This window comes from Silurus meridionalis, chromosome 10 (genome assembly GCF_014805685.1).
Source record: "Silurus meridionalis isolate SWU-2019-XX chromosome 10, ASM1480568v1, whole genome shotgun sequence".
Taxonomy (NCBI): Eukaryota; Metazoa; Chordata; class Actinopteri; order Siluriformes; family Siluridae; genus Silurus; species Silurus meridionalis.
Window position 1 is genome coordinate 27227601 of NC_060893.1, and position 12500 is coordinate 27240100.

General features: G+C 43.5%; 1 protein-coding gene across 1 annotated transcript; it reads left to right on the forward strand.

Annotated features, from left to right (window-relative positions):
* Nucleotides 1-70: 70 nt before the first annotated feature.
* eomesa (eomesodermin homolog a) lies at nucleotides 71-10576 on the forward strand. Its single transcript, XM_046858752.1, has 6 exons — nucleotides 71-1044; nucleotides 3421-3575; nucleotides 5000-5121; nucleotides 7082-7234; nucleotides 7359-7420; nucleotides 9391-10576. Exons 1-6 carry the CDS (start codon nucleotides 269-271, stop codon nucleotides 10154-10156), a joined length of 2034 nt encoding a protein of 677 aa, XP_046714708.1. The 5' UTR covers nucleotides 71-268; the 3' UTR covers nucleotides 10157-10576.
* The last annotated feature ends 1924 nt before the right edge of the window (nucleotides 10577-12500 follow it).

Sequence of the window (12500 nt, forward strand, 5' to 3'; positions counted from 1 at the left end):
TGTGTGTGTGTGTGCGCGCGCGCGCGCGCGGGGGGGTGTATATATAAATCCTAGTGCACCCCCAGATCAGATCAGATCAGACACAAACCCGGAGGAGCTTCAGAACACTTTAGTCTTGAACGCGCGCGCGCTGAGTGGCTTTACATTTTTGTATTTTTATTTGTTTGCATCGTTTCTTTCTTTTTTTTTTTTTCTTTTTTGTTTGTTTTTGTTTTGTTTATTTGTGCGTGCTCGTGCGCGCGTGTGTGTGTGTGTGCTTTATTCGAGTATGCAGTTGGAGAGTCTGCTCCCCAGCTTACCCAAGACTTTCTACACGCTCTCCTCCTCTTCATCCTCCTTATCTTCTTCATCCTCCGACAGCACGAGCCCGGGATCCGCGCACACGCACGCAAACAGCGCGCACAGCTTCCCTGAGGCGGAGCGGACCGAGCCCGAGCCTGACCCGGTAAAGAAGTACCGATCAGCCATGATGATTAGCGGCACCGGGACCAGCAGCAGCACCGCAGGTGGAGGAGAGCGCGAGGCAGAGGAGTTCTCCACCGGAAGTAAAAGCAGGAAGAGTTCTCCGGTGATTGGGGGAGGAGGAGCACCAGCACCACCCGCAGCAGGAGATGAGGATGAAGAGCTCGTGACCCGGCGCTACGGGATCGAGGAGCTCGGTACCGAGCGCTACTTCATCTCGCCGAGCTCGGAAGCGAGCGCGTGCTCGTTGTTCCCGTACGGAGCGCAGGGCAGCTCGGTGTACGGCGGCGCGGGCGCGCGTTACTCCTCACCGTACCCGTCCGCCGCTTCGGTGCTCGCGCCCCCGCCCCCTCCTCCTCCTCCCCCGCCGCCTCCGCCGGGCGCCGTCTGCAGCTCGCGCGCCCAGCTCGCGCCTCCGTCCGCCGCCGCCGCCTATCAGTTCGGCCAGGGGCCCACGTGCCTCTACCCCTCATACCACCCCGGGCTCGCGGTGGGCAGGGCGCAGGTGTACCTGTGTAACCGCGCGCTCTGGCTCAAGTTTCACCGCCATCAGACCGAGATGATCATCACCAAGCAGGGCAGGTAGGGGCCTCACACACACACACACACACACACACACACACACACACACACACACACACACACACCCCTGTTCATCTGCGTTCAGATCAGGTGGATGGTTCCTTGCGCGCGAGCAGGCAATCAGACGTTACAATAAACGTGATGTAGAATCCACCCACTTCCAAACTGTATTATTATTATTATTATTATTATTATTATTATTGTTGTTGTTGTTGTTGTTGTTTTCAACACATGTCCGATCTCAGTTTCACTTAATTCAGAGTGCGCGTGAGCCGACAATTAACCACTGATCGCGTGTCATTCAGTAAAACTGTGGAATATTTTTCTTTATTAGAAACTGTGCGGAAAAAGTCAATAAAATATTTAGATTTTGTAATAAAAAGAATAAAACTTTTTTTAAAAAACGAAACAGAAAATTCCACCTCACACACACACACACACACACACACACACACACACACACCCCTGTTCATCTGCGTTCAGATCAGGTGGATGGTTCCTTGCGCGCGAGCAGGCAATCAGACGTTACAATAAACGTGATGTAGAATCCACCCACTTCCAAACTGTATTATTATTATTATTATTATTATTATTATTATTATTATTATTATTATTGTTGTTGTTGTTGTTGTTGTTTTCAACACGTCCGATCTCAGTTTCACTTAATTCAGAGTGCGCGTGAGCCGACAATTAACCACTGATCGCGTGTCATTCAGTAAAACTGTGGAATATTTTTCTTTATTAGAAACTGTGCGGAAAAAGTCAATAAAATATTTAGATTTTGTAATAAAAAGAATAAAACTTTTTTTAAAAAACGAAACAGAAAATTCCACCTCACACACACACACACACACACACACACAAGTGATAAGCAATTCTGAGAGGTTGCCGCAAGCGCGCATGCGCAGACGTTAAACGTTAAACGGCGATTAGAGGAAAGTGTTCCAATTAAACAAACCTGCAGGAATTATTATTAATATTATTATTATTATTATTATTAGTGTGTGTGTGTGTGTGTGTGTGTGTGTGTGTGTTACGGTGAGAGTGCGGTAAAAGCTGCGCACTGCGTTAAACAGGAATAATGAAGTTTCCTTTTATTTCCAGGTCTTTAGTATCTTCTTTATTTCGCTGTAATGATACCGGGAGATTTGGGAGCGCGCGAGCGTGTCCGCGGATGTGTGTATTGAGCTGCACGAGAGATAAAAACGGATCACTAATGGATCGTGTTCTGGTTTTTTTTTTCTCGCGCGTTCGAGTTTCTGCATCATATTTAGTTCGTTTTATTACATGAATATTTTCCAACTGAAGTGCAGCTGAATATTAGAATTAATAAATAAATTCAGATGAATTAGTCTAAAATATAAGTAGTTCAATAAAAGGAAACTGAAACAATTGTGACGTGTTTTTATTTTGTCCATTTTTATCCAATAATAATAATAATAATAATAATAATAATAATAATAATAATGAGTGATTCTAATTTAGATTATTTCGAATATGTGATCCGAAACATTTTAATCATTTTATTTGAATAATATTTTATTTCCCATCATAAAGGAAGTGAAATTGCTAAATAAATAATTTATTGATTTGTATTATGTTCGAGATCTACACAGACTTAAATAAAAATAATTATTATTCATAATTTTATACAGATTTCATAAAATTAATAATTATTTATATAATTAACATTTACACTTTTAAATCCATCAAACAGAAGTTATTATAATAGAGCGCGTGTTTGTTCGCATGCGATCTTTTTTTTTTTTTTTTTCAGCGTCGATTATAATTTTGTATTTAGTCTGTACACTGACTCAGGACCACAGCTTCTTCTGATCTCCATCACTGCACCTCAACATCGTTTATCTGTAATAAATGGACATTTGGTGGAACCCAGATGAGGATGAGGTTCACTCTTGAGTCTGGTTCCTCTCAAGGTTTCTTCCTTCTGCATCTCAGGGAGTTTTTCCTTCACCACAGTCTCCACCGACTTGTTCATCAGAGACAAACTTACACTTATAAAGAACATCTTCATTTTTATCTCCACATTATCTGTGTAAAGATGCTCTGAGACCATGTTCATTATTAAAAACTCAACACAAATAAACATGAATTAAATGTTAAACATTTAGTAGAAGATTTGTGTTTATTGTAGAAGGTGTGTGTTTCGTGCACGAGGAACCGTGTTTGACTCCGTGTGTGTGTTTGTCGCTGTAGTCTCCACCGAAACACCGGGTTTTGCACTTGGTTTTTTTTTTTTGTTTTTGTTGTTTTTGCGTGCGTGGGTGTGCGCGTGCCGTGTCGTGTCTTGTGCGGTGGTTGAAAGCTCTTCTACATGCAGGTGAAGCAGGTCTGGTGTTTGTGTGTCTCGCGCAGGCGCATGTTCCCGTTCCTGAGCTTCAACATCGCGGGACTGAACGTGAGCGCGCACTACAACGTGTTCGTGGAGGTCGTGCTCGCGGACCCGAACCACTGGCGCTTCCAGGGCGGGAAATGGGTCACGTGCGGAAAAGCGGACAACAACATGCAAGGTGAGGATGATGATGATGATGATGAGGAGGAGCAATGGAGCCGAGCGCGTGCGCCACACGGTACAGTCCCGTGATTAGGAGGAGGATTTCTGCACACGGGTTTAAAGCAATCGTGAAAGAAAAAAAAAAAAAATAAATGATATAAATATAAAATTATAATAAAGACCTGAAATCTCATGTTTTACTTCTTTCACGATTGTTAAATAATAAAAATGAACGAGAATAACGACAGGGTTTGAGTTTGAATATCAGCGCGCGACGCTCATGGATTCGTTCTGTACAGTTATTTTCTGATGTTCAGTAATAAAGAGGAGATGATTTTTATTAATAACACACACTTTCACCAGAAACGATGAATAGCGCGTCTGATGGGGTTTTCTCCGCCATCTCAAAGGGTTTTCTCCCAGTCCGTGTGAAAACAGTAGAAAAGCCGCAGAGACGCGTGATGTTACAGAGCAAACATCACAAAGACCTGGAGATACAGAGGGGTAGAAAACCCCTGCAACACTTCTCCAACATCTACATCATCGTGTCTTTAGAGAACCATGACCTTAATTTGGCCTTTAAATCTAAACACTTTATTTATTTATTTATTTATTTATTTATTTATAATGTGTGTGTATTTTATATTTATATATATATATATATATATATGTGTGTGTGTGTGTGTGTGTGTGTGTGTATTTGTGTATTTGTGTATGTATAAACATTATATATATATATATGTGTGTGTGTGTGTGTGTGTATTTGTGTATTTGTGTATGTATAAACATATATATATATATATATATATAATGTGTGTGTGTGCAAATTTGTATTTTGCTGTTTAACCTTTAATTATTTTCTGAAGGGTGAAGATGTTAGGAAAAAATAAAATAAACAGAAATGTAGTTTCAGAATGATTGTTGCCTTTAATGTACCTGAGATAATAGTGTACTGGTGATACTTAATGAACCATTTTTACCCTTAGATTTTAAAGATTATAATTTAAATAAATTAGTTTAAAATCAGCAATAATAAATATAATCCAGGATTTTAAACAGTTATTTTATTATTGCAAATGCTTTACTGAACATAAATTCAATACGAGACCAATTATTTGTATTATAAAAGATATCAAACATTTTCATTATATTATAATATATATAATTTATAATATAATATTATATCTGATCAGAGAAACCCCTGTATCAGTTCTGAGTCTGGCTTTATCCTGTGTGTGTGTGTGTGTGTGTGTGTGTGTGTGTGTGAGAACTCTATATTACATGTATCTTCAAGTCAGTATTATTTCTTAGGATTTTTCCACTATGAATAAAGACCCATAATGTTGCACATCTGTAAAAGGGGAGATTGTTTTAGCAGGAATTCACCCCCACTATAACACTATAATCATTTATATAAGAGTCTAATTTGTGTTATTTCAGGAAATAAGATGTACGTGCACCCAGAGTCCCCGAACACCGGAGCACACTGGATGAGGCAGGAGATTTCCTTCAGCAAACTCAAGCTGACCAACAACAAGGGAGCGAACAACAACAACACCCAGGTACACACACTATCATGTGCTAAGGGTTTGGGGGGACAGAAGTGTTTTATTAGGTGTCGGGAGAAACTCTGAATTCCCAGTGTGTATCTGCGTCATTTCTTCTATTTACTGTCTTCAAACAAACTTCTACACGTTTTTAAATATGAATTCACACACAATCTGGTTTGTGGGTTTTTAAGCACAATGAAATATTAGTATCCTTATATTTAATTATATTTTTTCTGTTGGTGGATAATAACAAGCTGGTCCCCTCAAGAATACCAATACCAGACCTGCAAACTTTGTCAGTCATCGCTACACATAGACACATTCTGGTATTGGTGGTGTTGTGATTGTTCTTATGCACCAGAACATACATCAAGTCTGCTCCTACACAAAAACACACACAAACAGATGCATTCCTGCTATGAAAGTGTTTAGTCTCCCTGAAGACCACGGTGTCCTTGTAAGTGCCGCAGAAATGTGTTGGAACAAACCGTACGGTCCTCATGCCTCCTCTCTGTCTGTGAGGGTCCTCATATACACACTAATACACAACTACACAAACACACCCACTGTGTTCTCATGAATGTGATTAAAACACACATCAGATTATACACATCTCAGTATTTGTGATGATCACGTGTTCTCAGGATCAAGAAACACACACACACACACACACACACACACACACACTCTCGAGTTAATTTTCCAGATACAAAGTAAATGAGTAATTAATTACTGTACACCGAAATGATACATTTCTGATCGTGTGTGTGTGTGTGTGTGTTGGAATTGAAAGATAGAATGGTCATGGTCTTGCAGATAAAACCTGATCATTGTTGTGTTGATTGTGACTGTACTGTGTGTGTGTGTGTGTGTGTGTTTGTGTTTGTGTGAGAGAGGACAGTGAGCAGGCTGTGTACTGGGGGTTTGGGTTCAGGTTCATGATGAGGAACTGGTTTCTGGTGTCCCAACTGTTATACGTTTACTTCAGCGTTGGACGACAACAACAATAGACTGTTGTTGTCCCCCCCACACACACACATAATATAATGCTCTTAGAAGTTGTGTGTTTGCAGTTGTGTTGCATGTTGTCGTATGGTTGCCAGGTTGTGTTGTTGTTGACCCCCTCCCCCATGTTATTGCTGAGAAATTGCTTTCAGTAGCGCCTTCAATTCACCACACAGCGTCCGAGGTGCAAATCTTCACTTTCCTTCTGCTCACGAATCAACTTTATACACACACACACACACACGCACACATGCACACGTGCACAAATGCTCACACACACAAATATGCAGGGACAGTGCTAATAATTTGTGCAAAGGCTGCAGGACAGTTTTGCGTACACACACACACACACACACACACACACAGAAGTGTGAAACCGCAATGCAACGTCCGAGAAAATGGTGATGAAGCAACATTTTACACACACACACACACACCATCCCTTTTTCATATATCTGATATCAAGATCTGGTTTGTCTTCAGGCAGACACTCCATCTAGACTTGAACCATTCCAGAGCTCTGCTTTCATCTGGAACATTCCAGCCATTAGTGTGAGATGCAGGAGTTACAGTACAACATAATGCTGAAGCAGAAGCAGGAGGAACATTTAAGAATTGTGTGTGTGTGTGTGTGTGTGTGTGTGTGTGTGTGTGTGTGTGTGTGTAAGAGAGAGAGATTTGGCTGAAGTAGAGACTTTATCACTTTCTTTTTTGTTTTCTGACTTTGCTCAGTGGTTTGACACCTCTGTGTCTGTTGCTTCTTTTTTGCAAAGGCAGAACAATTCTCTGTAGCACCAGTGTGTGTGTGTGTGTGTGTGTGTGTGTGTGTGTGTGTGTGTGTGTGTGTGTGTGTGTGTGGGGGGAAAAAAAATGTACCAGGCTAGCTTCTAAACACTAACGTGAATACCATGTTCATACTCTGTGTGTGTGTGTGTGTGTGTGTGTGTGTGTGTGTGTGTGTAGATGATCGTTGCAGTCTCTCCACAAGTACCAGCCGAGGCTGCACATCGTGGAGGTGAGCGAGGACGGCGTGGAGGACATGAGTGGTGAATCCAAAACTCAAACCTTCACATTCCCTGAAAACCAGTTTATTGCAGTCACCGCTTACCAGAACACAGACGTAAGACACACACACACACACACACACACACACACACACACACACACACACAGAGATCTTACTTCCTTCTGCTTTCCTGACCCTGTGTGCAGTAAAGTAAAGTGATTATTTCTCTCTTGTCCAGATCACACAGTTAAAGATCGACCACAACCCGTTTGCTAAAGGTTTCCGAGATAACTATGACTCGTAAGTGTCTCTCCCTCACACTCTCTCTCTCACACACACACACACACACACACACACACACACACACACACACACACACACACACACACAGTTCAGAAAGACAGGAGGGTTGGGGAATTTTGGATGGAGAGAGTGAGGGATGGATGGATGGATGGATGGATGGATACAGTAGAATGAGGAATAGGAGGTGGTTCAGAGGGAGGTATAACTGGATAGACAGACAGATGGATGTCTCTTCAGACAGGTGGGTAAATGTAGAGACAATCCAGTGGGCGGTTGAGTGAGTAAAAAGACAGAAACATCAGGTGGGTGGTTAAGGGTGGAGGCAGGCGGGTGGGTGGGTACGGGTGGAGGCAGGCGGGTGGGTGGGTACGGGTGGAGGCAGGCGGGTGGGTGGGTGAGTGTGGAAGGGTGGAGAGAGACAGGTGGGTGGGTAAGGGTGGAGGCAGACGGGTGGGTGGGTAAGGGTGGAGGCAGACGGGTGGGTGGGTAAGGGTGGAGAGACGGGTGGGTGGGTAAGGGTGGAGGCAGACGGGTGGGTGGGTGGGTAAGGGTGGAGGCAGACGGTGGGTGGGTAAGGGTGGAGGCAGACGGTGGGTGGGTAAGGTGGAGGCAGACGGTGGGTAAGGGTGGAGGCAGACGGGTGGGTGGTAAGGGTGGAGGCAGACGGTGGGTGGGTAAGGGTGGAGGCAGGTGGGTGGGTAAGGGTGGAGGCAGACGGGTGGGTGGGTAAGGGTGGAGGCAGACGGGTGGGTGGGTAAGGGTGGAGAGAGACGGGTGGGTGGGTAAGGGTGGAGGCAGACGGTGGGTGGGTAAGGTGGAGGCAGACGGGTGGGTGGGTAAGGGTGGAGGCAGACGGGTGGGTGGTTATGGGTGGAGGCAGACGGGTGGGTGGTTATGGGTGGAGGCAAGCGGGTGGGTGGTAAGGGTGGAGGCGGGTGGGTGGGTAAGGGTGGAGGCGGGTGGGTGGGTAAGGGTGGAGGCAGACAGGTGGGTAAGGGTGGAGGCAGACAGGTGGGTAAGGGTGGAGGCAGACGGGTGGGTGGGTAAGGGTGGAGAGAGACAGGTGGGTGGGTAAGGGTGGAGGCAAGCGGGTGGGTGGGTAAGGGTGGAGGCAGACGGTGGGTAAGGGTGGAGGCAGACGGTGGGTAAGGGTGGAGGCAGACGGGTGGGTAAGGGTGGAGGCAGACGGGTGGGTGGGTAAGGGTGAGAGAGACAGGTGGGTGGGTAAGGGTGGAGGCAAGCGGGTGGGTGGGTAAGGGTGGAGGCAGACGGGTGGGTAAGGGTGGAGGCAGACGGTGGGTAAGGGTGGAGGCAGACGGGTGGGTAAGGGTGGAGGCAGACAGGTGGGTGGGTAAGGGTGGAGAGACAGGTGGGTGGGTAAGGGTGGAGGCAAGCGGGTGGGTGGGTAAGGGTGGAGGCAGACGGGTGGGTGGAGGCGGGTTGGTGGTTATGGGTGGAGGCAAGCGGGTGGGTGGAGAGAGACAGGTGGGTAAGCAGGAATACACACAGGTACACTCTAAATATAAAGTAAAACCTTCAGAGTTTTTCACTTGTCTTTCTGGAGGAAACTTCAAAAAATCTCAAAAGAGTCTCAGTTTTAGAAGAAATTGAACCCTTTAAAAAGCCAAGACCCTTTTGCGGGGCATTAATCCTTCAGCCATGAGTTTAACATCTAGTGTCTTAGTGCCCTCTTACAAAAACACTATTGCAGATGTTTTTCACAGGAATCTTGTGTAATTCGGGGTTTAAGGCTTTACTTGTTTTATTTAAAACAAAGTTCTACAGTGGATTCTAGATGGAGGTGTTACAGTTCCTCGGCAGGGCCACCTGAAGAACCTTTTGGGGTTTTGAGATTTGATAGAACAGATGTTTATCTGTGAATTTTTTTTAAGGAGAAGAAATTGTGTGTAGGATTGAGTACTTGTGTATCCATGCCTGATCTCTCTCTCTCTCTCTCCATGGATCAGGATGTACACAGCTCCTGAGAGCGATCGCTTGACCCCGTCCCCCACCGACTCTCCTCGTTCACACCAGATCGTCCCGGGAGCTCGTTACGCCATGCAGCCTTTCTTCCAGGACCAGTTTGTGAATAATCTCCCTCAGAACCATCGTTTGTACGGTGGAGAGCGCGCCGTGCCGCAGACCAACGGCCTCTTGTCTCCTCAGAGCGATGACTCGTCCATCTCCGCCTCGTCCTCGTCCTCTGCTGCTCAGCGGTGGTTTGTCACCCCCGTCCAGCAGAACGAAGCCGATTATTCTGTGCTCCCGTATGGCATCAAGCCTCTTCCTCTTCAGAGCCCACACTCGTTTGGGTATTACCCAGAATCCTCTGCTTTTGCTTCAATCTCAGCGGGATGGAGTGGAGGCAGAAGTTCTTACCAGAGGAAAATGGCTGCCGGTCTGCCTTGGTCTCCTCGTCCGAGTCCACCTTCCTTCTCCTTCCCTGAAGATCCTCTCACCACCGCCACCACGATAACGACAAGCATTAAAGACAAGCTGCAGGACGAAGGGGCGGCGGTGACGGCAGGAGCCGGAGGAGTCTGGGGTCTGGATACGACCTCCAGTCTGAAGCCCCTGGACAAATTCGACGCTCCCTACGCCATGGTGTGTAAACGACGACGTCTCTCATCAGGAGCCGACGCTTCGCCGAGCATCAAGTGTGAGGACGTGACGAGCGACGAGTACGGCAAAGAGCAGCCCAAGAGCTACTACGCCTTTTACACCAGCCCCTGAATCAATCTTCTCCCCATCCCTCCATCCCTCCATCCCTCCATCCCTCCTCACTTTGCTCTTTTAAAGTGCTTTTAAAACCTTTTTTTAATTATTGTTGTTGATTATTATTATTATTATTATTATTATTATTATTATTTTAATGCACGTGTCTAGGCTCTGTGCTCCTTATCGTGATCCTGATTGGTTAAATTTCTTTTCTTTGATCTTTTTAAACAATCTGCTGTTTTTAACATTATTTTCTATTTTAAACATAGATATATATATTATATATAAAATCCGTGTGATGCCCCTCACCCCTCTTTAATTTAAGACCCTTTGGTTGTACAGTATTTGTGCACTTTAGATTGTGACGTATCTTGTATAAATTGTCGACATGGCACTGGTATGAGATGTGAAATAAAATGTGCTTTTCATAAAGTTCTTGATGTCTCCTGGCTTTCCATCATTTCTTTCTTTTAACACAATTATAAACTCTTTATACAGGGTGGGAAATGGATCATTTATATTGTACTCATTATCTAAATACTGTTTATATTTTAATACATTTTACTGGTTAATCACCAGTATTTAGTTTTTAAATACACATAATATTCGTTGGAATTCCTTTCCATCAATTGAATTGTACTTATTTATTTATCTATTTTATATTATTTAATGAAATAAATCCTACGTTATTATTATTTTCTCCTGATTCTCCACTCGCCACTGATCACGAACACATTCTTGATTTTTATCTTAAACTCGACACATTTTTAATTTCTCAATTATGTTTGAATTCTAAAGTCTTTTTCTATCTCTAAATTTTGATCACCGACTTAAAATATCGTATAATTTATGACTGTTAATTATATCGCGGTAAATGATCTCTCGGTGAAAAGCGCTTGAATCAGCCGGGAAATATCCGCGTTTCTTTTATTATTCAATTCATTATTGGCCTTTAAAAACGCTTCCGTTATTCTATATATTTATTGATTGATTATTAATAATGCTAAATATTTTCTGTGTTTCGATTATTTTCTAGAATTCGCGGATTATTTGGATTTAGATTTAAAAACAGCATCAGAAAATCAAACGAAAAAAACCGACGCTGTAATTGTTCTTTATTCAATTTCTCCTTCATTTTATTCATTATCTCACACAACAAATGATCTCTCTGATGCTGATAATAATAATAATAATAATAATAATAATACGGGGTAAAAGTCTGCTCCTGTCATCTGATTTGAAGCAGTCTGTAAGGAGTGAAACGCAAATGAATAAAAATCAATCAGTTAATGATTTCATGTAAAACTCGGCTGAATGTGGTGATTAGATGCTTCTCCGTGTGAGAGTCAGGAATTACAGTCTGATCTCATTTTCACGTCGCAGTATCGGATACAGAAATTCCCACATTCCGGATTCCGTCTAATCACTCATTTTCAGTCTTTTCCTCTTCCTGCACGCTCTGAGATGTTTGTTCGATTTTCACCTGAAATGCTACAATAAATGTACAATGTCTTTTTTAATGTATTAAAGCTAGAAAGAGAGAAAGAGAGAAAGAAAGAAAAGAAACATCTGCATTAGCATGAAAACCGGAAGTAAGATTTAAAACCCAGACTCTTGTTAGCTGTAGAAACTGATCTGTGGATGACACTGATGAATTCATTTCTTTTAAATGTTGAATTGTGTTTAGAATATTATTTTCCGTCCTAAAATATAAACAGAAATAAGATCTAATCTCTGACCAACATCTCATTAACAGCTGCTGGTTTTACAGATGGAACAGTCCAGAAACGGCTTTGAATCCGGGGTTGGTTTAATATTCAACATTCGACTTGACATTTTCTCCATTTTATTGCTTCAGGTTTTGGTGAACATCTCAGGATGTGAAGTTGTGGTCAGGCTTCATCATATGCAGATGCAGAAAAGGCATAGATATGATTTTAGATCCAGTTCAGACATTTGACTTTGTGAAAGTCTGCACACTGACGTGGAGGCAGGAAGACGAGATGACTCTGGAGATCTTGAGATAAGGAGGACTGAGATGAAGAGGCGAACAAGCTCCATGAAGAGGAGGGGTAAAGGATGTTGAAACAACACAGTGAAAGTGTAGAACATCAGGTTAGATATCTGAGATCTCTGTCTCTCTCTGATGAGGTTTACCGAAACACAAGTGAGGAGCAGCAGGGAGGCGAAGAAGCTCCTCGCTCTTACAACAAGGTCGATACACTGCGAGATGCTGACATCCATCCAGGCAAGAGCTACACTGATCAATACACACTGCTCATGACAGGTAAACCAGACAGAGAGAGAAGCAGAGACACACATCCGGCTGTCTGTCTGTCTGTCTGTCTGTGTGTGTGTG